The sequence below is a fragment of the Pseudorasbora parva genome, chromosome 5, assembly GCF_024679245.1.
Source record: "Pseudorasbora parva isolate DD20220531a chromosome 5, ASM2467924v1, whole genome shotgun sequence".
NCBI lineage: Eukaryota > Metazoa > Chordata > Actinopteri > Cypriniformes > Gobionidae > Pseudorasbora > Pseudorasbora parva.
In genome coordinates this window covers 46,016,101-46,042,459 of record NC_090176.1, presented here as the reverse complement: position 1 = coordinate 46,042,459, position 26,359 = coordinate 46,016,101, and the positions used below count along the sequence as shown (strand labels likewise).

Sequence of the window (26,359 nt, the reverse complement as noted above, 5' to 3'; positions counted from 1 at the left end):
TGGACATGTTTTTTATTTTAAGAATCACACAAATACAGTACATTAAGAGTTTTTTTCTTTCTGCACAGGTTCTTTGGCTTTGTGGCCAGAAAGCAAGGCAGCACAACAGACAACGTCAGTCACCTGTTTGCAGAGATGGACCCCGATCAACCGGCCACGGCCATCGTCAACTTTGTCTCTAAAGTGATGATCAACTCTCAGAAGCGGTGAACTCTTCACACTGCGCTGCTCTCTGGAGGACTTTCATTTTGCTCCGTTTGATTTTTTTCTGTTTTTCGTTCTGTGTGTACGTGTGGTTGTGAATGTTGTGATGAAGGGTTATTCGGATGGTAGTGAGGAAGAGGGACAGAGGAAGTGCAGTGTGGGCGTAGAGGAGTGGAGTACAGAGGGGAGGTGAACTTCATCTCAGAGAGGACGTGGAAATGATGTTAGTGATTGTTTGTTTTTTTAGAAAAAAGGACAAGAAAAAGTAACAAAAAAAGTTTGATGAGGGCTGATGTACCAAAGATAGGAAAGCGGTCAGGATAAACCAATCATTATTCAAGCGTCCTTGTATATCTTGGTAAACCCACAGCTGCTTCGTCAAAACTGTACATATGAACTTTCCTTCTCAAAGCGGCTCCTGTTTTTCATGCTACAAGTGCAAGACCATTTCATATGCCAGCAATTTACAGTCTACTCGGGTTAAATTTTGAAGGTCTCTCGCATATAACAGACCTAATAGAAGCTAAAATTGAGGATGGGTTAGACATCTTCACCCTCAAAGATGCTCCTCCGAGAGAACGTAACGCTGGAGTCGTTTCAGTAATTCACTGTCTCATTTAACTCTGGTCAATAAATATCCAGTGGTAAACTCCTCTTTCTCTACTTGGAAAAGTGCAATACAATGGCACCTGACGTCAGATATCCAGGTTCCTTCTACTTCGAAAAATCAGACTTCCAACTATAAATGCTTTGTTGCATGAATTTTGCAGGTGTTTGACTGCGAACAAAAAGTATAGCATCTCTGTGAAATGCTTGCAGCAATTCAGTTCAATGTCTGTTGTAAAGTTCGCCAATTTTTAAACCAATTCAAAGGCAGCTCACAGAAGACAATCCAGCTCAATTTTTCTCATCCAATTTAGTCAGTGCAGTCAAATAGAGAATGGGTTCTGAATACGAATTGTCTTTTAAGCGCCAACTGAGCAAGCTAAAGGCAAAAGTGGCAGGAAACCAACACTTCGTCAAGTGACATCCTAAAGAAACCTTGGGAGAAACCAAGCTGTTGCTGCGGCACAAGTCAGACAAACAGTAATAGATGGCCGTTAGACTTCAAGTGCCATTTTGTTGCACTTTCAAACTAGGTAGTTGAGATGAATGAACCAACATATTACAAATCTTCAAGATTTTTTATGCAAGTGTCCATCGTCCTCATTTAGTTCCTGATCTCCACTTGCTAGCGTCCATCAGCCGCTGCTGAGCTCTCTTCTCGTCAGGTCTGAGTGTGTATCATTGTGTATCTGGCAGTAAGGTGTGAATCTGTCACTGTATCTCTATGCCTCGCTTAAAACACACTCACACTATCATTCTACCCCAAAGTAAGCTAAGTATATATATATATATATATAAAACAAAATTCAAAGTGATTTTACTGAATATTTATTGTATTATGTTTTTGCTACATTTTGTTTTGCGCTATGTTAACTCATTTACCCATAGATATTGTATAGTCTACATAAAGATTAGCCTCTGAAAGAAATACTCTTTATTTTGGCTAATGTTTCAAAATCATGAGGTTTTGCGAAGCATTCTATTATATATGGTGTAAAGTGTACGTATTTGGAAAGCTTGTCATTATTGGATATTTTCTCACATCATTTTTCTTTAGCTTTAGATCGACATAGGCTTTAAAGTAGAGTCACTGTCGCTTTTGCATACGTAAGGATTACATCCTAAAGTTCCTTCGGATAAAGTGAGTCGGCTGATATGTTTACTGCAAGAGGCTTTGTGTAAAGAAAAGTAAGGAAGTGTCTTTATTTTTGTATTATTATTATGAATAATATTATTATTATTTTGGCGTCCTTTCCCTCCCAGTATTCAGCCCTCGGTGAAACCCACTCGTTTAGCCGCTTGCAGTGATTCTCTCAGGCAGATTTCAGTATTTTGTTTCATACTGCCATCGTGAGGCGCTGTCAGGTATTGTCAGCCATATCATCAACTATGCATCCTCTACAATTACCTTAGATTCACAGACCAGTTCTGAATCCTTGCTAAATTTAGATTAAAAGTAATACTGCAGTGTTTTAACTGTGATTTGAGGTGAAAGTACTCATTGAATCTTTAGTTTAAGCAGGATGTCAACCTGTGCCGCCCTGATAACTGTCCCATGTCTCCCCAAATAGGGTGTGTCCAAAACAATTTTTGCTGTTCTTGTATGTAAATACTTCATTTTTGCCAAAGATTTTATTTCACGTTTATATGTTTGAGAATTGATCACTGTCTGGGCGTATGCGAACGATAGCTTGTTGTATTTGGCATGGGAGTCTATTTTGACTCGATGCACATGCTAAATGACGTGTTAAACTGTGTTTGGTTGCCATGATTCCCTTTTGTTTAGCCTTAAAAACTACTCCAAAAGAATGCAAAGCACTTAACTATCAGGAGCTGAAAAAGAGCAAGCCATCAGATAAAAATGACTGCTTAAATAATAACAGCAACACCATGTTTACACTGGAAGAGTCCAGAAGCTCAAGGTTGTCTACACTGGAAGCTCCACACTTCAATCAAAATACAATCTGTGGAAAAGAAAATCTGTTTTACAGTCCACTTGCCATCGGTTATTTTAAAATGCCAACATTCTTTTACATAAAATTGGCCTGAAAGTAAAATAAATAAATAATTGGTTTAACTTAAAACAAGTAACTAACTTTGAGTTTGTGGAAATTAAAATTGAGTTAAAACAAAGGAGGAGATTGGTTTAATCAACAAAAACTATAAGTATATTGTTATTAGTTAATCTATACGTTGATTTGACTTGTTTACAATGTACACCAAGTCCATTCTTATGTAAATAATGCATTACATAAGAATTAATTTACAGTTTAACCAGTTAATTTGTCACGATTCAAGAATGAGACAATTTTAGCATTGAAACTAATGTGTACATATGATTAGATGTTTTAAATAAGTAGGAAAGTAAGAAAGATATGTAAATACATAATAAATTAAATTCATAGCAATTCATTCACATTTGATATTTGCAAGTAAACATTTTTTTTTTTTTTTTTTATATATTTAAGCATATTAATTAAAAGTGTTGACAGTTGAGTTGAGCCATCTACATTTGTCTTACTGGACATGTCTGGTGTAGACATGGTGTAAGAGTGATTATGCACACTAGAATATATATATATATATATATATATATATATATATATATATATATATATATATATATATATATATATATATATATATATATATATAAACATTTACTTGCTTTGCTTGCCTTTCTGGACATTTCACACGGTGCATAGGCTCAGATAAACAGCATATTTGTTTTCCAATAATTTTCAAACCACACAGAAATTGTTTTTGCCTTTATCTGAAAATATCTAGGCAGTCAGAAAAAGAGATCAGCTCCCTACTCCATGTATTAGTCAGCAGTGTTGTATTATTATTATATATATATTTTTATGTCCACTTGTTAACAGACTTAGAATGTGTGAATGAGCTACTATTGCTGTACAGAACCACATTGTTTCATTTGCTTTTTGTTTTACAGCCTCATTGTATTGTTTTGGCAAAAAATAAACATTAAAGAGCAATCCAAATCAGTTACATTAAAGTACACTGTTGCTAGAAAAAGAGTCCTGGTTTGTGCATTTCTTAGATGCTTCACAGCTGGTTTATCATGTGCATGAGGTGCAGCGTTACACTGCATTAACAGCTCTAAATGAAAGGTATTTGCTTTTACTGATGTAACTGTCACAGCATCAATCACGGCAGAGCCGGAGGCCAAGCCTCTTTTTCCATAGCGCTCAGTCAGATACAGAAGAAAATGAGAAGGAAAAATAAACGTGCACACAAAGAAACCTTGGAGGTTGGTCAATAATTTTCAATGCATTACTTCTAATTCTCTCCGTCATAGCCAAATTAACCTTCATTTATGGATTAGGGTTAGGAATGTATGAAATACAAAATAAACATGATCTGATGTCATTACACTGACAATAGATGAAGAAACACGGCAATTTGGATGCTAATCTGTTCAGACAGGCAGGTGGGTCCAAGTTTGAGGATAGATTGAAATTTAAACAAAATTGTAGAATCTTCAGGGAAAGAAAAACTTCAAATTTAGAACATTCAATTTTTTTGAAAGAAAGCCTTGTATGCTCACCAAAAGTGCATTTATTTACTCAAAAATACAGTTAGAAATGGTAACATTGTGACTGATTAATACAATTTAAAGAAATAGTTTTCTAGTTCAATACATTTAAAATATTAAAATTTAAAGAAATTGTTTTTTATCTCAAAGTAGGCATGTGTCGATATCAATTTTTCATGCTGCGATTAATGGCTGAAGCTTTTATCACGGTACACGATATTATCAAGATATTGAAATAAGTTGCAAAAAAAGTGTTGTCATAGCATAACAGCTTTTAGAATTATTTTTGTAATAACAAAAATAACTGAATGTTTAAATACAATGCACCAAAAATATATACAGCTCTGGGAAAAATTAAGAGTCCACTTAACATTGAAAAATCAATGAGAAATCAATGTTAAGTGGTCTCTTGATTTTTTCCAGAGCTGTAAAAGTAACATTTTCAACCAGATTAAAGGGCAAGAGAATTAGGCTATAAAGAACAACAGGTAACATTACAATAAGGTCTCATTATTTAATGCACTAAACTAAGACTGAGCAACAGCTACATTTGTTACATGAAGGTAATACTGTTTTTGGTAATGTTAGTTAAGAAATACTGATCCTTGTTAGTTTTATCTTAGGTCCATTAAAAAAAGTTCTTTTGATTTTAATGTTATTAAACAGTAACTAAGAAATTAACATTACTCAGAATGATTAATTCTTCATAAGTATTTTTTATTGTGAGTTTGGTAATAATGAATAAACATGTTAACTAATGAAGTCGAATGTCTCATTAATGTTAAGTTTTACTGAACAATAAATCAAAAAAAAATTCTAATCATTAGGGCATGTTGTAGTCCAGATTAAAACAGTGTTTAAATTTGAAAATAAATAGCCTATTTGGTGCTGTGATGAACATTGAGATTACAAAAAACGAATGGATGTTTTAAAAATTTTACTAGCGCAATTGCGTTTGTTTGTGGGGTTTCCGGGGTAATCGCTGCATTCTGCCGTTCATCAGCGCCCTCTGCTGTCAGTGAGCGGCACTTCAGCAGCGCGTCTCCTTCACTTGTTTATGTGCTTCTCATCGGAGCGCGTGTCCCTTTGACGCAGAATACAGCGGTGTTGAGCATTTATACGGTTGATGGGCAAAGTATTCTTGAGTGCATTATATAATTTTTTTATAATTGTTAATAAAATATTATTTACGATATTTTGAAGTGCCCACGATAACAATATCATGCATATTCATTATCGTGATATATCGCATTACCGAAAATCAGCACATGTCTATCGCAAAGAGATGCAAATCTTTTTATTTTAATATAAGCTTTTTTTTATTAAATCATAAATCCAGTCTTCAGTGTCACATTATCCTTCAGAATTAAATAAAAATAAATATTATTATTAATATGATCATCAATGTTGGAAACAATACCACAAACATTTGTGGTAAAATTAGAAAACGAGAGAAATGAATGCTTTTATTCATAAATAATGCATTAAATTGATCCAAAGTGACAGTAAAGACATTTACAATGTTAGAAAATATTTATATTGAATAAATGCTGTTCATTGAACTTTCTATTAATCAAGTAATTCTGAAAAAAGTTATCACCATTTCCGCAAAAATATGAAGCAGCTCGACCATTTTCAACATTGATAATACGAAATGATTACTGAGCAGCAAATCAGCATATTACAATATATTAACATTTTTAATAATGACAATTTGTAATAATATATCTAATATCTAAATCTAAATAAATGTAGCCTAGGTGAGCAAAAGAGACTTCTTTCAAATTTTAAACTTGTCAGGTACCAAATCATCTAAATGAGTTATGTTGGTAAAATATTTTAAAGTAACTTTGCACTAGAGATGGGCATTTTTGGGTGTGCATGCCATGGAGATCATGAAAATACTGTTACAAAAAATATTGTTGACAATTACAAATATGAAAAAATGTCTATGAAACATGAACATATGACTAGAAAATGTTGAACTCAGGACGGGCAAAGCAAAGGAAGAGGAGGAAACCTTTCCTGGCATGACGTCATAGCAGGATAATTCACCCTTCACAAAGACCCGTCCCCTTAGTTACTGTTGCTATATGTCCGACAAGCGTTTGATCCCCGCAATGGCGCTCCCACTGTCAATTTGTGCAAACCCTTGGGAAATAGTGAACAATTTCTGGAAAAATGACATGTTGATTTCAGACAGAAGCAGACAGAAAGGTCTGCAATATGCATTTGAGGGATATATTTAGGATGTGAACGTGACTCGAAATGAAATAAACTAAATAAAGATCGAAGCCATAGCCTACAGGTCACAGAGTAAAACTGAACAAATGCATCACCTGGCGATTGAGACAAAGGATAAAAACATTAAGGAGCAATACTGTTCCTGTAAAACTGGGTATATAACTCTCTGTTCATTATTATGATCATTAAAAGATAATATATAACATCATATTCAGTTATCCTAGCTAGCGTTAGCTAACAACCGTAACATTATTAAGTGTGCTGTAAGGACATAACGTGTGGTTAGCTACAGGTTTCTGTGCTCATGTCATTGGTCTAGATCTATATTTTGTGTGTGTGTGGTGTATGTGTGCGTGCGTGCGTGCATGCGTGAATGTCCCACAAGAACAAATGTCTGTCATAATCTATCTATCACTTTAAACAAACTATTTCTAACTTTTTCAAACTTTCAATCTATTATAATCTCAATATATTAGGGCTGGACGATATGGCCAAAATTCACGATATTTTTCTTAATTTCGGTCGATATGATATAATTCCGATATAGATATGAACTATATAAAAGCTTTAGAAAAAACTACTAAGAACTGCCACAAAGGATGTCTGTACCTTCAAACTTCTGAAAAATGTATTTGCCAAGTCTATGAATAGTCCTCCAATAAAACTATATAATATTTTAGAAATAAAACCAGTACAAAAAAATTTATGTTCACCTTTTATTTGTATTTAGCATTTATATGAAAAAGAAATGTGAAATCAACATCAAATAAACATAAGGGCGTTTTCACACCTGAAAGTCCGCACCAAGGTCCGAACCAAAGTTCGTGTTTGGACATTTGGTTCTTTTCGGTTTGCTTTCACATTGCAATTATGTTCACGCACCAAAGAACTTTACATGACGCACTGGCGTCCTGTCGTCATCATCTCTGTGGGCTGCATCTTAACCCTTAAAGACCGAGACAGCCGCCCGCGGCTAAAAATAACTATCGTTCTAAAATGTTTAATAACTTTTAAACCGCAAATCCAATCTGTATGCTGTAAACTGCACCGTAAAGAGGAGAATCTCCGCTTTCTAAAGGTATGACATTAATCGCGATTGATCATTCAGGGGCTCCGTAGTCAGCATCGATGCGTCATCAAAATATGCAGCATTGACTAAAAATAACTATCGTTCTAAAATGTTTAATAACTTTTAAACCGCTAATCCAATCTGTATGCTGTAAACTGCACCATAAAGAGGAGAATCTCTGCTTTCCATAGGTATAATATGTCTCGCGATTGATCATTCAGAGGCTCGATAGTCAGCGTGGATGCGTCAACAAAATATGCAGCATTGATTTGTCCAGGAAACACACGTGGGTTGTTCCCCTGAGCCAAACAGAATTTTTTTTTTATTAGTCCCACCCCCCTATGCCCAGATTTGTTGAAACTTTGATCAATTCAACCAATAAACACAGTGTTTGGTCTTTTGAACCACGAATCACGTTTCTCTGAAAAATGAACGTGGGTGTGAATTTGCATGCATCATGAAACCAAACAGAAATAAACGCGTGCAAAGCGCACAGCCAGTATATTTCTCTATTTGTATGTAGTTTGTGTTTTACACAATTTTCACTATTATATTTTCCGCAATTTGTGTTTGAGAAGATTATGTGCAGAGAGGTTGAAATGTCCGTTTATGAAAATAGCCGCCCACATGTAAAAGTAGCCTCAGTATATTTTATTTCACGGTTTGTTGTCACAACTTGATGTTTGTTTTTCATGTTCAAATTATAATATATTTTTATGAAGAAAAATGTTTGTTTCAGTGTTATTATATAACAATCTTTCTATTTACTTTATTACTTGAACTTTTTTGGACACATTATCAGTAAATAAAATACACCTGTTTTCACTCAAAAACTTAGAAACGCCTAGAATAATGTTATAATAAATGGCTATAACTTGCTGAGGGATTGTTACATGTAGACAAAATTTAATCTGGAAGTGTAAAACAACCAAGTCTAACTTTCTAAAGGAAAAAATCCAAACTTCATGAAGTTCTGTTCGAGTTCACAGTAAAAACATCACATTTTTGCTGCCATTTTTCTTGAAATTATATTAATTTAATCCATTCTCAGAATAAATAAATGTAAAATTTACATCAAATGAGCTAGATGGAAACTTCAGGTTCTCCTGTTTAAAATAATATATAGCACTTGATGATAACTGCTAGAATGGTGGAGAAAAACAAAGAAAAGTAGAGGCACATCAGGCGCCCCAAAAATGTTCTAGGTCTTTAAGGGTTAACATTGATTGGTTTGTTAGCGGACGTGCTTCTGACGTCAGTGTGTTGTCAATTCAGCGGCTAACTTTGACAAGAATGAATGAACAGACGCATGGTTGCCAATACTGTTAATATTATGGCACTACTATCTGCAGCACCAACTATACTCGAGGCAAATTCACCAAATGAACGTCCTCGTTGTGCAAACATTTTATCGGCGCCGACAGGAAAGGAGGAGCTCCAAGAAGATAGGCTTTAGCCAAACAATGTATTTTATTTTATAGTTATGTTTAAATATTAAAATGTTATTTTTAAATTTCATCTAGGCTATATTGATTATGAAACGTGCACAGATGTGCAATATATGTCAAAGACATCGAGTCAGAAATAATTTTGACCACTTCATTAAGTTTTGAAAGCTTTGTATTTTGTATCTTAATTTTAATAAATGTTTCATCGTTTGCCTGAATTTAATAAATAAGCTTAAATAAATAATATAGCAGACATCCCGTGACGGAGTGATCATTTGCGTTGCACATGAACTGGAGCGGTCAAGCAAAGCACGCTGTTCACGCGAGCTGACTACACGCGGTTCTGTTCAAAATGCTGCGCGCTCCATCACTGCGCCGTCTGCGTGTGCTGCGAGTTTAATCTGTGTTTTTTCACTAATCCTACACCATAACTTCCTGTAAATGGTCTGAAAGTCCGAACTATACAGAAAATGCTTTCACACAAGAAACGAACCGAACCTTTGTTTAGTTTGGTCCGGACCATGGTCCGAGGGAGGTTTCACACCTGTAATCTTGGTTCGTACCAAACTGAAAAGTCCGAAAATCCGGACCAAACAAGGTAGGTGTGAAAACACCCTAAGACTCTCACTTTATTAATATTAATATCTTTAAGTTTAAACTATAACATAGGCTGATTATATTATTCTTATATAGATTAAACAAAAGTGCTTCAGCCAGGATTCAGCCTGACTCAGAATATTCTAGCGGATGGATCTGCTTCAGATGGTGGATCTGCTTCACAGCGTACAGTGCTCCTATGCCACAGACGCAGTTTATTGAGCATTTTCTTTTAAGTTTTAAATTTCAGTGAAATTCATAGCGCTCTATTTTCCATTTATGCAAAACTATAGCATATATTTAATGCTGGAGTTATTTAATTAAAATGCAGTAAAAAACGTAATACAGTGAAATATTCTGATCTACATCATCTGTTCACTACGTGAATATATAGTAAAGTGTAATTTATTTCTGTGATCAAAGCTGAATGTATCATCATTACTCCAGTCTTCAGTGTCACTCATCATTCTCATATTAGGATTTGATGCCCAACAAACATTTATGATTATTATCAGTGTTGAAAACAGTTTTGTTGCTCATGATGCCGCTTCATTCCTTTCATATATTGTCGCAATCGTCTGACTGTCGTCGTCACCTTTCAGCTCATAAAGATTGTTTTCCTTCAGCTGCAGCTCCAGTGACAGTAAGTTTCTACGAATCCGCTTTTGGACTTTCTGTGAAAGAGCGCCCTCCTCATATTTAGATACGAATAAAATGACAGGTCATGCATAGATTATTTTTTGTCTCTGAAATTAAATCTTGATGTATTCACGTTGGTTTCTATGTATACACTTGCCCGTGACCTTAAGAAGCGCGCAATCAACCGAGGTTAGAGAGCTAAAGCGGTCTTTAGCGTCCCTGTTAACTTGCCCGCCCTCGCTCCAGGTAACGCCGTCTCGAATCCCGCTCGGAGCGGGTCGACTAGGACCGGTGAGACCCAGTAAAAGTGCAGGGGGTTGAAAATACACTTTATTAAATGTGCGGGGGACACGCCGAACCACTTCCACCCCACTGAATTAACGTTAGTCTTTCTTCTGTTATCAACTATTTCTTTCTCCTTACTTGTGGAAGTTCATTCAGTCACATTTGTGTTGCAGTCAGTCAGGGAAACTCTTTTTGTAGCTAAAACTTGCCGCGTTGGATCTATCAGCCTACTACTGCTGAGCACTGACTGCGTTTCTGTGGTGTACGTCATCGCGCAAGTAGCCAATCATGTTCTGCTCTTTCTGACGGCAGCACCCTGAACGTCAGTCAGTGAGGAATGCTGTAATGTATTTATCGAAATATCGGAAATGTGTTTAAAAATCGTATCACCGTTATTGAAAAAAATTTATATCGTGATATATATTGATATTGAATTATTGTCCAGCCCTACAATATATATAATGTTATCGCAAGAGGCTGCAATGTATTTCACAATATTTATTTTAGGCCATATCACCCATCACTATAATACATAACACATAATACCATTCTGATCTCTGTGTGCGCCATAACTCTGTCTGACACACCCACCGCTAGCCTAGCTTAGCACAAAGACTAGAGGTAAACAGCGCCATCTCCTACTGCTCAATAAGTGACAAAATAACACTAATACTCTCATTACTGCATAATTATCCAGGAACTTTGCTGCCATACAATGGATGCCGCGACGCAATGATACTATGCAGTGGAGATAAAAATGGTATGTATAGACTTAACTAACTCTAAGGGAAACGGTGAATAAGGTAAAGTCCCAAAAACTCGGTGTTCCTTCAACAATGCTGATACACAGGCAACTCAAGCAGCCTGCCCCCCAAAGAAAAGAATGACCAAAATTATGTTATTAAGGTCGATAATAAAGACTGCCGATGGTCCATTTGGTTGCATTTTTAAGCCTTGCATATTCAAGTGTAAATGGACTGCATTTATATGGACTGCATTTATATAGCGCTTTTATCCAAAGCGCTTTACATTTTTGCCTCACATTCACCCATTCATACACCGACGGCGATGTCAGCCATGTGCGGCGCCATCCAGCTCGTCGGGAGCAGCTGGGGTTAGGTGTCTTGCTCATGGACACTTCGACACTTGGTCAGGTGGAACCGGGGATTAAACCACCAACCTTCTGGTTTGTAGACAACCTACATGAACCACTGAGCCACTGCCGCCCCACAAGTCAAGTGTACATGTATGAAAAAGTGTACACCCCCTTCAAAAAAATGTTTTGTCCCAGCCTGTTCTCATTATTAATGCTATGTATTCAACAGATTGGCACTGCACTTGCACTTCATTTTATTTTTCATGATCAAAGTGATTATAGTCACATTACTGCGCGTTTTGTTTTCAAAGCCATAATGAGAAACAACTTTAAAACAAAAGTCTACTGTTAAAAAATATGAGAAGAAAATAACACTGCCGCATTATTAATATCATCAATGATTTTGCAAAAGACCGTCTCAAAAACGATAATGTCGGGAATTGCATTTGAGTGAATGAACACCAGTCAATATAGCGGCAGTGCGTTGCTAGCTGGTTAATAAACTCAACCAATCATGTCCTATATGTGTTTAATCAGATATAGACAACAAAAGTAATCTTACAACTTGTATCTGCTGTAAAGGGTGTAAGTGTGCACATGAACTTGACTGCGCAAGTCTGATTTAACTCTCATTGTGGTGTCACTTTATTTCTCCGGTCTGGAAGGCATGATGTCTAACGCCATCCAATCAGAACAAGTACTGCCCAAAATGCCATAATTACCAATCAAAAAATTATCGTGATCGATCGTCGCCGTCACATTTGAGTACTAGCGTACTCTTGCCATCCCTATTTTGCACAAGTCAACTAACTCTCAGAGTATTAGACTGTCTGCTTAATATCTGCTAACTCTTTCTTGTGATGCTCCCAACATTCTACCGATTAGAGGTCGACCGATTCATCGGATTTGCCGATTAATGGGCACCGATAGCTGATTGGTGGAACAATTGGTTATCATCAAAAATCAATACTGAAAGTTTTTCCGGTTTGCGTCCATTGCGGGAGCGGCTGAGAAGGGTGCTGTCTTTACACAGTAGCCTACGAGAGCTCTGAGAAGGGTCTGCTGGCATTATATAGCACGAGAGCGGCCTCTAGAGGCCAAATAAAAAACTATCACTGTTTACATTAACACGTGAGGACCCGTGAGGCTGCGCACTTCACAGCACACACTGCACAGAGCGCGCCGACACATCCGACACGCGTTTAAAACACCGAAAGGAAAACGGTATGAATACAGAACACTTCAGTACATGTTACCAAATCATTATAAAGTATTTTTTTGGTGACTAGATGCTTTAGCAGTGAAAGAACAGCAGTATGTATGTACTTTACTTTGTCGTCGAGGCTGAGAGGACGCTAACATTAGCAGTAACATTTACCTCAAGCAGTTAAAGCGATGTAACAACTTAAACTAGGTGATGTAAGAAACCAAACTGTTTCTAACAGAAATATAAACACATCAGAAACGCATTCGATTTCAATACATATTTTGTTATTTTGATCAGAAAACCGTCAAGTGCTCTAAAAAAGCAAACTGTTGGGATTTATATGAAATAACACTTAATATAATACAGTAATACATTATATCCAATATTCCATTTGTAACATTAAGTAAGGTTAATAAATGCTGTAGAAGTATTATTCATTGTTATTTTATTATTTTATCTGTTACAATTTTTTATACACTATGAACTAACATGAATGATTAAGATACAATTGTATTGCTCAACTATTATTACACGGTGTAAAATGTATATTGCATATTCATGTAAGCTAGCTAAATAAGCTAATAAATCATTGTTAACAAATGGGACTTGCAGTCTGTTACCTGACATTCACTTACATGTTTCTAGGTTATAGCTAAAGAAACATTTATTTGTAATATTTTAATGCTTTAGTTATTTTCAGTAGATTTTTTTCCCTGTTAGAACTATATCATTTTAATATATTCATAACATCTGCAATTTAGAACTTTTTCATGGTTCAGTACTGTTTTTTTATTTCTTGTAATAAAGTTCAGAACTGTTTTGTGTGTTTTTTTAAATTATTATTACTATTATTATTATTATAATCTAATATCTTTTTTAAAACTATCAGTCGATTAATCGGTTATCGGCAAGAGTGGCCCAACCTAGCTATCGCTATTGGTAAAATCCACTATCGGTCGACCTCTACTACTGATTAAACAAAACTTTGCAATTACATTTCAACTCAACTCAAATCTAACCCAAACCCTTCTAGTCTACCAATACTCTAGAAAGACTCAAGTCAGAGTTAGTAGACATGTCGGTGCAACGTTACTTATAGTCAACATCAAAATCAATTGAAACCAAAACATCTTTATTAAAAACAGATTCAATAAATCCTAATTTATTAGAAAAATGCTGACTTTTGGAGCTGGCTGTAAACACTGTGAACATCGGCAGCATGATGCACACTTAGATCATCCCAGAGAACAGATGGTTTCGTGGCAGACTACAGAGCCAATAGAGGAGACACGCATGTGTTGATTTGCATTTCTGAGGTGCATTTCTCTCGCTCTCACTAATTGCATCTCTCCATGAGAGAGAAGAAGGTGGTGATGTCATATGGGAGTTATGGAGATATGTAGCGGATCAGTAAGCAGAAAGCCCTTTTCTCATCAACTCCAAGTTCCAAGTTGGGTCACTCCTACATATTCACATTGCTAAAAGGTTACAAAAAACGTTGGCCCATTGTTTTGGGAGTGTCACTCGAAGCCCTAGTGGATTATGGAGCAAAACAATAGCTCTTATAGCATTACTCAGAGTTTCCACTGATCGGTTAGACAAAGCCCTTCGAGGTGACCTAAGACTGTGTGTCTGTTATTGGTTAGCATCATCTTGTCCTGCCTATATACCAGTCTCAGGGAATCAGTTTAACTAGTTCTTAAAGGCAAGAACATGATGTCTACATAGGCGTAATTTGCGGGTTGGACATGTCCCCTCCACTTTTTGCCAAAGTCAGTTTTGTTCCCACAATTTTTTTTAAAGCACTGAAAAAATTGCATTCGAATGCCAAGAAAAGGCATCTCCAATCCTCTGTTTTTCATAATTTAATTCATACATTTGCGCAACCAAATAAAAATATTGGAATTTATAAACATAAGAGGGACTGAAGTGATGCAAACATATTGTTTTCAATTACTTTTAAAAAATAAAGGTTCTTCATTGGAGTCTTTATAGTGGAAAAGGGTTCTTTAGATTAATAAAATGTAGTTCATAATTTGAGTGGTACTGGTGAATTGGTGAATAGGAAATATGAGCTTGCCGCTGTTGGCTAGTAGGCTTTATCGGATGTGAGGATGCTGCAGGTGGTGGTTCTCACAGCAGCTGGGATAATTAAACATATCATTTTGATGGTGGATTGTAATCCAGAAAGGTCCAAATGACAATCTTTAGTGACAACTGGAGATTCCCCCGTAGTCAAAAGTATAAAATTAGACTATATAGAAATTGAAATCTACATGTAATGGTAGTACACACTAAACACACAGTCATGCAATGCTGATGTAACATTAACAATTTAAAAACAAAGTATAACAATAATAATTTGCATGGTTTGATGTGATATGAGCTAAGCAATTCTTAGATTTAATCGCCAAATAAAGATAATTCTGCAAACAACTGCAATTGCAGGTTTCAAACAGAAATGGCGACAAAGAGGCAAAACTTACGGACCGCAGCTGTAAAAAAAAAGGGGGTTCTTTGGGGAACCAAATGTGCACTGTAACAAAAAGAAAATTAGTTCAGTCAACTTGGATTGTTTAAGTCATTACAACTTAAATAACACTGAACTAACTTGAATTCAATCTTGTATAACTTATATATTCTTTTGAATATTGCTTAACTTATTTTGAGTTAAAGCAATGTAAAAACATGTTGCCAACTTATTGATCATATTTTTTACAGTGTGGTTGTTTTCATTGCTACGAAAACTCCCATTTTGGAACCTTTATTTTTAAGAGTGTTAATTCATTTAGATTAAATATGCCACTCTCATGAATGGAGTTAGGCACACAAATTACATTAAATCATTATTCAGAAGTTAAAATGGTTATGTGCTATTGGTGTCATACGGCTACATTACATTGTGCATCCCATTAAATGCACTAGTATTTAAAGGCCTAGCGGTCTCTGCAAAAAAACCCACTTGGCTGAGAACTGATTTAGTAAAAAAGGTTTATACTTATCATTCTTGCTTATAGCTACCTTTTACAGTGCAGCCCTTATAGGAAATAAGTGTATGCCTACAATGTATCTGGTTGATGTGAAAACAGTGAACATGACTTCACCAATTTCAACATGTTCCTGGATCTTTGTTGATCCTGGAGCAACATTCCAATCAAAGTTGAGGGACACATTTATATCAAGGTTAGGCCTAGAACCAGGGTTATTCAGCAATCATTTCCCTCTGATTTTAGAGATCATGGTCAGGGTAAGGATTAGGGGTAGGCAGGGTATGTTTTCAGACAGGCATGCACTAAGGTTTCATCATTAATAGTTAAAGCACAGTCCCTACCGATTGTCAAGACCAAAGTACACCAGTGGATGTCTTTATCTCTGCTAAAATGAAAGCAGACCACAAGGAGGCCGAATCATGTTAAGATTCTGCAATTACAGCATCTCTCCATTTGATGTCAGTGTTGACCCTTCCTAAAACGAGATGCACAAGTGTCTCTGGGTGTAAACGGGGAGATGCAGGCTTATCTGTCCTTCACAGAGTAACACTGTATTATTGATGCTGGTAGCAAGGCAGATAAGGCCCTAGAAGAATTTCAGACACTCTCTGTTAGTGCAAGTCTCGCTTTGGCGATCTCACTGATGTGTGACTCGAAGAGCTGTCCGCCCCCGACACCCAAACAATGGAGCCAGTTTAGTCCCACCGTTTATACACACCGTATCGCTCCAGGAAAACATTTCTGTTTGACGTTACGGCCAATGGAAAAGTACAACACAACGTTTGAAGCGTGTGTGGGCCGATTTTTCCCCCTGCAAATGTCATTGTGATTTTGGAAACAGCTCTCGGCAGGGGGTCCAAATGACAAGATGGGAGGAATTAGACAGTCCATTTGAGGCCGAGTAGGGGATAACCCTCTAATCCGAGTGGGCTTTTGTGCACTAGGGAGGAAAATCTGAAAATCAATATTTCGTCTGGTTGCTGAGCAAAGTAATCTTTTCCGAGAACAGGTGTCCTATAGCCTGGCAAAGCTTCTTGTCCTTGCATCACACATCGAATGGCAGCTTTGGGAGGGAGACGCCCTTTCATACCGAGGATTGGATGGCGCTCTCAAAGGAGCTGACCTGAAATCATACTCGAGTCTGAAGAAAAGAGCTGCTGAGTGATTTGTAAAAGGCCTAGGTGAGTTTTTACGCACTTTGGACATCAGCTCGTGTGTGGGTAGGTAAGCTGGCACTAGTGAGGCTCAGTTTATGGTGAACTCATTTGTTTGTCCATGTAATTATGTTTCTTGCTGAGACAATAAATGTACTCTTGACTCAAACTATCTCCCGCTTTTTCAAAGGCTGGATTATGGACCAGGCCTGTGCCTCCAAAACTGCCAAAGGAAGCTGAAGACCAGTGCAGCATCCCAATTCACCTACTTAAACTACGCCCTAAAAGAATGTACTCTTTTTGTAAAGAAAAGGTCGACCAGACAGTTGACATTGACTTCCATATATGGAAGTCAATGGCTACAGGTTTGGAACTTAAGGGTGACTAAATGAGGATGAACTAACCCTTTAAAACAAGAACTACTCAACAAGAACCACAAGTTTGCATCTTGAATTTAAGACCATTTCCACACAAAGCCAGAGCTCTCCCTACCCAATCTTTTTTCCCCTAGTTCAAAAAAAGCAAAACACTTTTGCTTTAAAAAAAAACTACACTCAAGAAATATCTGCATACACACGAAACTATTGAAACCGACTCAAAATGATGTAGTATACATGCCAGACCAGTATGTGGCGCTGTGATTCTACCACAGGGATACACTAAAAACGGAGAAGACAACTTGGAGCATGTGTATGCGCTTGCGGTGTCTGACTAGGATCGACCATAGACGTCTAGAATAAATATGGACGTAGTGTCCATGACGTCGCCCATAGGAGATTCTGAAGAGCAGTTCTGAAGCCTCAAAGTCAGCTGTAGCCATCTTGGCCGCACATCATTCCCAGATAACTAAAAAAATGGGCAAAGAGGTGGGACGTGGCTGGAGCTGAGGTGGAGTGATGACTAATAGACAGCAGACAAACGGCTATCCACTTGTCACTCAAAGTGGCCACACCCTTAATTATGCACAAATGTAAGGCTTTTATATAATGTAAACAAATAACTTATAATACATTTTTTTTTTAAATCACTCCCCTCACAGTAGTCATGAAGGGCAAAATTAGCTGTATAGAGCAAAACCCCAATTTGTACCAGGTTGTAAACATGTTTTTTTTCTACTGTAAAGTTGGGCATTTTAATATGGAGCTCAATGAGATTCTGCTCCCTTCTGGAGCCTGTCTCTAGCAGCCAGTCGATGAATTGTAGGGATGCGAGAAAAGGTTGATGCATCACAATTCTTTATCTATTGATTTAGAATCGATTCTCAAAAATTCAGAATCGATTCTGTGTTCAGTTCAAAATGCCACTTCACCACTGTAAGCGCGTTGTCACTGGCCAAACAGAAAAACATGTTGATAGACAAACGTTCGTATGCTGACCGTTCGCAAAGCCCAACCCTTTTAGTTATTGTTGCTATGTCGGACACGCCATGGGCCTCTCACGCCACATTCACGTTCTCTCACGTGTATGAGAAAAAACATTGCGAAGCAAAGAGGATACTGACAACACGCCGACAGACAGGACAGAGCAAGTTACTTTTGATATGAAACAATGTCTCAACTTTAAAATGTTGTCTTTTTTAAAGAAATGTAACCACACATAGCGTTTTGTGTGGCTCTTTAATGTGTCGTGATCACTAGCGCCTCAGTTAAAGCTGCTCGTGAACCGATCATCTTTTCCTTCTAGTTCATTGATAAGCATAAAATAAACAAGAATGAACACTAAAAGAAATGTTGTTGCAATCGCGGAAAGACATCTGTACACACCGTTTTCAAGCTCAAGCTCTCCTGACAGCTTTGTTGGACAAACCGGCAGATTCAGCGATGTGATTGGTCAGATCACCTGTCAATCAAACTCGCGGTGAAGGGTGAATTTGAAGATAAAATGGACAAAACACGACCTGCTTACCTGACATAACTATTGCTTTTAAATGTGCTATATAATTAAAATTTGACTTGACTTAAAAGGAAACTTTTTTGTTTTAAAGACTAAAGAAACTGAAAAATAGTCACACTTGATTGTAAATTCAGAACTGTTTATTCTTAATGATTGTTCTTTGCAATTGTATGGCTTACCATGTTTCATTCAGAGCTTGTTAATCCTGAATATAACTTTGTTAATAAAATAAAAATATTGAAAGAAATCTTCATAATCATTTTAAATATGGCAATACTGCCAAACAGATACTATAAACAAAAAGCATTGTAACTCCAATTTTGATTAAAATGTAAAGTTAATGTATTTGCTAAGCAGGATAATTAGTTACCAAAAAAACATGTTAAGAATCGTTTTGGGAATCGGATCTGGATCGGATCATTAAGTGCCTTAAGATTCCCACCCCTAATGAATTGCAGTTTAAGTCACTTCCATATTGGCTTCAAGAGAAACTGGGGGAGGTTGCCACTTGGGGTCAACATGATGACATCATTGTTTCACAAAATGTACAGATTGGCTGTATACATGAAAATGCAAAGGTGCTGTTTTTAGATTAATCCACTCTGGGACGTGGTTTCAAAATAATAGCGAATAGGAAAAAAAAAAGTGAAAAAAATGTAAGTATACAGTTAAACGCGTCTCCTTGTATACTAAGTTTAGCCTATTCTGTCTTACTGCACTTATGTTTAAACTTTTTTTGGAATGGAAAGTGGAAAAATCTGCCAGTGCGTAAGACACAAACACAATTAAATATTAATTGTTTAAATTTTTAAATTAAATTTTTTCAAAGCTGTAAATAAAACAAAATTATTAGAGTATGTTTTACAAGAAAATACTATTTCAGTTTTTCAATTTAAAATTTTCACATTTAATTGAGCGAGTTATTTGCAGTTTCTTTGTCATTGTAACATTTACTAGGAACCACATTTTCAGTGTAGTAGCCTCTTTAGTTTATCTGGTTTTAAATACTTTCGGATATTTTAAATGGACAAGGCGGCATTTTTGCTGTGCCGTTTTACATTTTTTTACAAATCCGAAAATTGTTTGCCAAAAAAAAAAAAAAGTAGGGGTAAAGTACTTAAAGGGACAACTTTGTACCCTTTAACCCCTAAAAGAGTGTACGTTTTTACCCTTAAGGTACTACTATGAATCTTTTAGTGATAGATAAAGAACAAAGATGCCTAAGAGACAGGCTTCTGCACCCCTAAAAGTTTGTATATCTACAATGATTTTTTTTTTAAGTAGGAGAATGGTCTGCCACTAGGGATGCTGTGGGGCGCATGGCCTTGAAAGATGTGTACCCATGGACCACGATCTGTCCCTGCCAGCACCCAATGGAGGCAGCAAGAGCCAGAGCTTGCCTACTAAAAATACACGCTTCAGGATGTTATTGCTAAGCTGCACATGCGTGTCCGGCCAGCATTTTTCAGCCTTTGGGATGTTTCCTCTCTCTCTTTTCCCTCCATAAATTAAAGAGGTAAAATTCCTCAGTAACACATCGTAATAATGTTTTTGCCTCTGACAGCATGTCCAGCATTGATGTGTGTTTCCTAGTAAGACACTGTACAGAATGTGTTTATTACAGTGTGTGTGTGTGTGTGTGTGTGTGTGTGTGTGTGTGTGTGTGTGTGTGTGTGTGTGTGTGTGTGTGTGTGTGTGTGTGTGTGTGTGTGTGTTAAAGGAGTTGAGACCTTCTATTGGGTCAAAGTATTATCCAGCCTTGATGCCAGCCTTGGAGAACACATGCCACACCTTTTGAGATCTCCAGCGGGATTTATTCTAGACGAGTACAAGTGTTGGGGAAGCTACTTTGAAAATGCTAAAAGATTCAAGGTCATTTAGAATGGGAACTGCATTACATTATATGTATAGACCCTTTTACAGCCCACGTGATCAAAGAGTTGCGTGCGCATTTTGGCAACGGAAGTGGTGTTGTTCCCTAGTGATTCTAACGTGTTAGCAACTCCGAAAAATTATCAAAACGGTTTCCCAGCATCAAAATGTCTGGCTGTTGCGTTTTCGGTTGCAGTAATCGCTATTCCACCAATGGGCTTAAGTTTTATAGGATTCCGACAGGATCACGGTCGTTTCAGAAGAACCGGCGGTACCTGTGGCTGCAGGCGATTAAATGCATTGATTAGAACGAGGACATAAAAAATGCTCGCATAAAAAAAAATTCATTTGTAAAACATTTACTGCACTTGAAACGTAATGCTTTATAATAAACCTCCCATTGGCTGCCACTGGTGTGTATAATGTACCCCAGACTATCATATCAATAATCACAGTACTTATCAATTTCATTTGTAATGATTTTATTAATAGTTTAATTGCAAAATAACCATCTGAGAAATGTATGCAAGCAACATAGTTGCTATTAAAGTACTATAGCATTACAAAATTAAACTTTAAACAGGACTAGGGCTGAAACGATTCATCGAGTAACTCGAGTTAATCGAATCAAAAAAATTCTCGAGGCAAAATCATCTGCCTCGATGCTTCGCTTAGTCCATTTAACTACACACACATATTGCAGAAAGAAATTTTTTGTGTAAGGACTCGGAGTATGAGCGGATTGCGGTTATATCCGCGGTTCAGGTGCATATAAACATCCCAAATATTGCAGGTGGATGAGAGAAATCTTTAATATGTTGATTTTAATAAAGACGCGGAACTCTCATATCACGCTAAAATGCAATGAATGCGTGTCGTTCTTTAACTTTCGTTTTCAGCTCATGTCGAGATCAAAGACCGCAATGCGAGAGAGGGAGAGAGCGGGCGGGCATCAGCACTGGTAATATCATTTAATATCGCTGTTTTTAAATGAAGACAACTGTGTGTTGAGCTTCAGGATGCGACGCTGAACATTTAAGTTTCATTTGCGGCAGTACATGCGTCAGCTGAGGAGATACGAGCAACTCCAAACACATGAACTCGATGGAGTTTGCAGCTTTGCACATGGATCACCGTCATTGTGATGTGTGTGAAATCTTTAATGAGACTTTATATATCCTACTTGATAATATCTTCGAAATGCATCATTAGATGTTCTCAATACTAGGCGCAACAAACATCAACAAGCTGTAACGCGCGCGCGTTTGTGATGAGCAGCGCTTGTGCTTTCAGAGCTCAGAGCTGCGTGCTTTCATTGATTTGTGTAATTTAATCACACTTTAATCATATTTATAGCTACTAACTTAAAACAAGCTGTGTTACAATGATGAATGATTAGCTCAAAAGACCAGCATGTGTGATGCACTTTAACTGAATTAAACATATCTCGCGTTTGATCACGTTCTAGCGGTTATTCCTCCGTGTGATGTATAGGTTGTCGACCCTGGTTTATGTAAATGTAATTTTGCCAAATAGGTTTTTTTGTTTTGTTTAGCAACCTTCTTCAGTGTAGCTAATATGTGACGATAGCATCGCGCTTAACACGGAGGATTTGAAGTTGTGACTACCGGGTGCGGGTGGATGGTTTGCTTCTAACAGCTGATTCGGTGACGATAGAGCTGATCCGCACATCTCTTGTTCCAAGTTAACCTGTCCAATTTGTTTTGCTTCAGTGAAGGAGTAAATAAGACAGTAAATGCTTATGTCATGCCTGAAGCTGAAACATGAAAGTTAAGTTGCACAACATAAATACAATGTTTAGTTATTTATATTATTTATAGAATATTAGAATATTAGGCCATCCTTAAAAATATTCTTGTTTGCCGTAACCCGACCGACCCTGTCAATTTAGGGCCGACTCAAATTTTTTTTTTTTTTTCCTTTTAGTCCGACCGACTTGCCGGTTGTAAATTTGCATTAAGACCGACCAATTTCTTTTTTTACTCTTCAAACATCTAATAGAAAAGTAATAAAATAATATGAATATATTTTAGTAAGTATTATAAATATATAAATTGCCTGGGTCTACATACAAAGGCTACGTTCTTTATTTTATAGAAAAACCCGTGACGTCATCTATGTTTACACTAAGGTTAACGGATGTCTATGCTATGGCCTGCACGTGCGTTCGTTTCGGCTCATACTCTCATTCACTGTAACGTTAGACTATTAAAGCCCTGTTGGAGATTTCGCCGCATTGTGTGACAGGAGTCAGTGCCATGGCATGGACACGTTACACACACCAGGCAAGTGCACTGCAGAGGGGAGGGCTTTGGGGGTTTGAACCCTTGCCCTTTTTGAAAATTAATCAAAAGTGCCCCTCTCAACATTCATCATTACTATATTGTGTCCAATAAACCCGAATTTGAATTATAATTAATATAACAATGTGTACAAAACAGTAACAAATGGCGGAAAAGCCGTTTATCTTGTCTCTGTCAGTCTGAAATGTCGTTGTCATAACGCGTTGCTATGGGTAGCGTGTGTTTTGCTCGACCGCAGCGCGTGGTGGGAGCGGTGGCACCCACTGGTTGTAACTTGAAAATTAATGCTTTATGTAAAGTTCTGTCGATGGATACACGTGCTGGCTCCATCAGAGACAGGCTACACTACAACAGCGATAATAAAAGAAAAACGTGGGCAAAACGGTCTATCTTTGTAAACTATGTTCAATGCATGCGAGTGCTGCCGTATACCAGTCATTTCGCCGTCATCACCCAGTAACCTTCGCCAGAAGACGCGAATGAGAACTCTGCAGTGTGAGAAGCTGTCTCTCTGCGCTGGTACAAAAGCGCACGCACGTCTCACAGCGCGCAAATATTGAGTTCTTCAAGTCTTGCGCTTCAACGGACAAACTCACACAAAAAGTATGTCAACATTTCGATCTTGATGAGTATCCAAGCAGACATAGTCTGATGCCTTAAGTGAACTGTATACAGTCGAGAAAGACGAGCATATCCCTGTATAAGGTCTTAAAGGGGCAGTAGCCTTTACTGCTGTCTGTCAAACAAAAGATGAGGACTGCTCTTGATTGAATAGCTTTTGTAATTTTAAAAAGGATTGATCTTTGACTGAAAAAAGGTTGGGAAACACCGATTTAGTGAATGGCTGTGGATCGACGGCAGGAAAAACAATCCAAACAATCGCGATTTTTAAACCTTTTTCATCATTGTTAATCAAAGCTATTATTCTAAATGTAGGCTGTCAAGAAGGAGGAAAGAGGGGCAGTGTCTCTTCAAAAAAACAGAGACAATACATAATATTACAAAAATAAAATAACGTCTGAAAAAAATGCTCTGCCATTGTCTGTGATGTTTGTTTACTGTAATATTTACCAGTAAAGAGTAGGTTATAGCTGCTTAATTATAAATTAAAAAAAATCTTTTTAATATTCAAATACACTAGTTTATATTACCATATACGTTGGTTTAGCAACAAGTGCAAGCCACTTCAGAGACACAGATAGTTGCGTTTTCTGAGTTAACACAATCAAGCGTAAAAATACGAATACATATACAAATCATATACAATACATATCACTGGAAAATACTAAAACGGGAAGATAGCGGGAAAAGAGCTAAATTACGTGAGAAACCCGGAAAAAAGGGAGGGTTGACAGCTATGAGTAAGGCCATCCTTAAAAATATTTTGGTTTGCAGTAACAGTAAAAAAAAATGCCTTCGGGCTCATAGGCTAATTGCGGGCTATATAGACCACAAACAAATTGAAATATTTGTCAAAAACATGTTTATTGCATAAATTTCAGGTGCATTCATTAAGAAAAGGTTCCTACCACCGCTAGCTGTCATTGACTCAAAGCTGTCAACCCTCCCTTTTTTCCTGGGTTTCTCACGTATTTTAGCTCTTTTCCCGCTATCTTCCCATTTTAGTATTTTCCAGTGATATGTATTGTATATGATATGTATATGTATTCGTATTTTTACGCTCGATTGGGTTAACTCAGAACACGCAACTCTCTGTGTCTCTGAAGTGGCTTGCACTTGTTGCTAAACCAACGCATCTGGTGATATAGACTAGTGTATTTGAATATTAAAAAGATTTTTTTTTTTATGAATTAAATTAATTAAGTAGCTATACCCTACTCTTTACTGGTAAATATTACAGCAAACAAACATCACAGACAATGGCAGACCATTTTTTTCAGACGTTAAATTTTTGTAATATGTATTGTCTCTCAGTTTTTTTAAAGAGACACTGCCCCTCTTTCCTCCTTCTTGGCAGCCTACATTTAGAATAATAGATTTGATTAACATTATGAATGAAAAGGGTTAAAAAATCGTTATTGTTTGGATTGTTTTTCCTGCTGTCGAGCCACAGCCATTCACTAAATCAGTGTTTACCAACCTTTTTTCAGTCATGGCACCTTTTGAAAATTTTCTAATTTTGTGACACCCCCATACATATGTTACACTTGGGGTGTAATTGCTCACGGCTCGGTTTGTATCACGGTTTTAGGTTCACGGTTACAGTACGGTTTGGTATTTGGTGGTGGTGTCCGAGGAGATTCCCCCCTTCTATATGTAAAGCGCTTCGGGTGTCTAGAAAAGCGCTATAACAATTTAATTAATTATTGTTATTTGCCATGCTCAGGGAAAGAAAGAACTACTGTCAAATAAAAATAAAGAAAATAAGAACAAAAAACTTAAATACAAGCAGCAGCACAAATAAATACTATTGAGCAAAGATACTAATAAAATAAACAATGCTTTTCAGATTTTTTCAGGTAGGTCTAACATTAGTTTTTAGGTAGAGCAATTGAATAAATAAATCAAATGTAAAATAACTGCACATGTAACTGTTTAAATTAAAGATCAATCCCTTTTAAAATTACAAAAGCTATTCAATCAAGAGCAGTGAGTGATGTCCTCATCTTTTGTTTGACAGACAGCAGTAAAGGCTACTGCCCCTTTAAGACCTTATACAGGGATATGCTCGTCGTTCTCGACTGTATACAGTTCACTTAAGGCATCAGACTATGTCTGCTTGGATACTCATCAAGATCGACATGTTGATATACTTTTTGTGTGAGTTTGTCCGTTCAAGCGCAAGACTTAAAATAACTCAATATTTGTACCGCTTTTTGGACAGCTTCTCACACTGCAGAGTTCTCATTCGCGTCTTCTGGCGAATATACTGCATGGGTGATACTGCATGTGTATAATATACCCATGGGTGATGATGGCGAAAATGACTGGTCATAAGGCAGCACTCGCATGCATTGAACATAGTTTACAAAGATAGACCGTAGGGCTGGGCGATATGACGAAATATATCGTCTGGACGATAGAAAATGTCTATCGTTTTATATAAGGCTCTATCGCTTACGCCACGATAAGGCGTTTATGGCAGAATTTTACGTCAAGATGCACCTCACGCCACGGCATGCCCCATGCAATACATAAACGCGCTCCCTCTGTC

At 37.0% G+C, this 26,359-nt stretch overlaps 1 protein-coding gene and 1 long non-coding RNA gene across 12 annotated transcripts in view; one reads left to right on the top strand and one right to left on the bottom strand.

Moving 5' to 3' along the window:
* Positions 1-2,887, top strand: part of tns1b (tensin 1b) — a 288,631-nt gene extending 285,744 nt beyond the window's left edge. For all 11 annotated transcript variants that reach the window (XM_067444489.1, XM_067444488.1, XM_067444483.1 and 8 more), the window contains one exon: positions 69-2,887. In XM_067444489.1, coding sequence (XP_067300590.1) covers positions 69-210 — 142 coding nt within the window. In that variant the 3' untranslated portion in view covers positions 211-2,887. The remainder of the gene's footprint in view (positions 1-68) is intronic.
* LOC137075654 (uncharacterized) overlaps positions 1-26,359 on the bottom strand; it is a 45,653-nt gene that overhangs the window by 8,351 nt on the left and 10,943 nt on the right. The window lies entirely within an intron of this gene.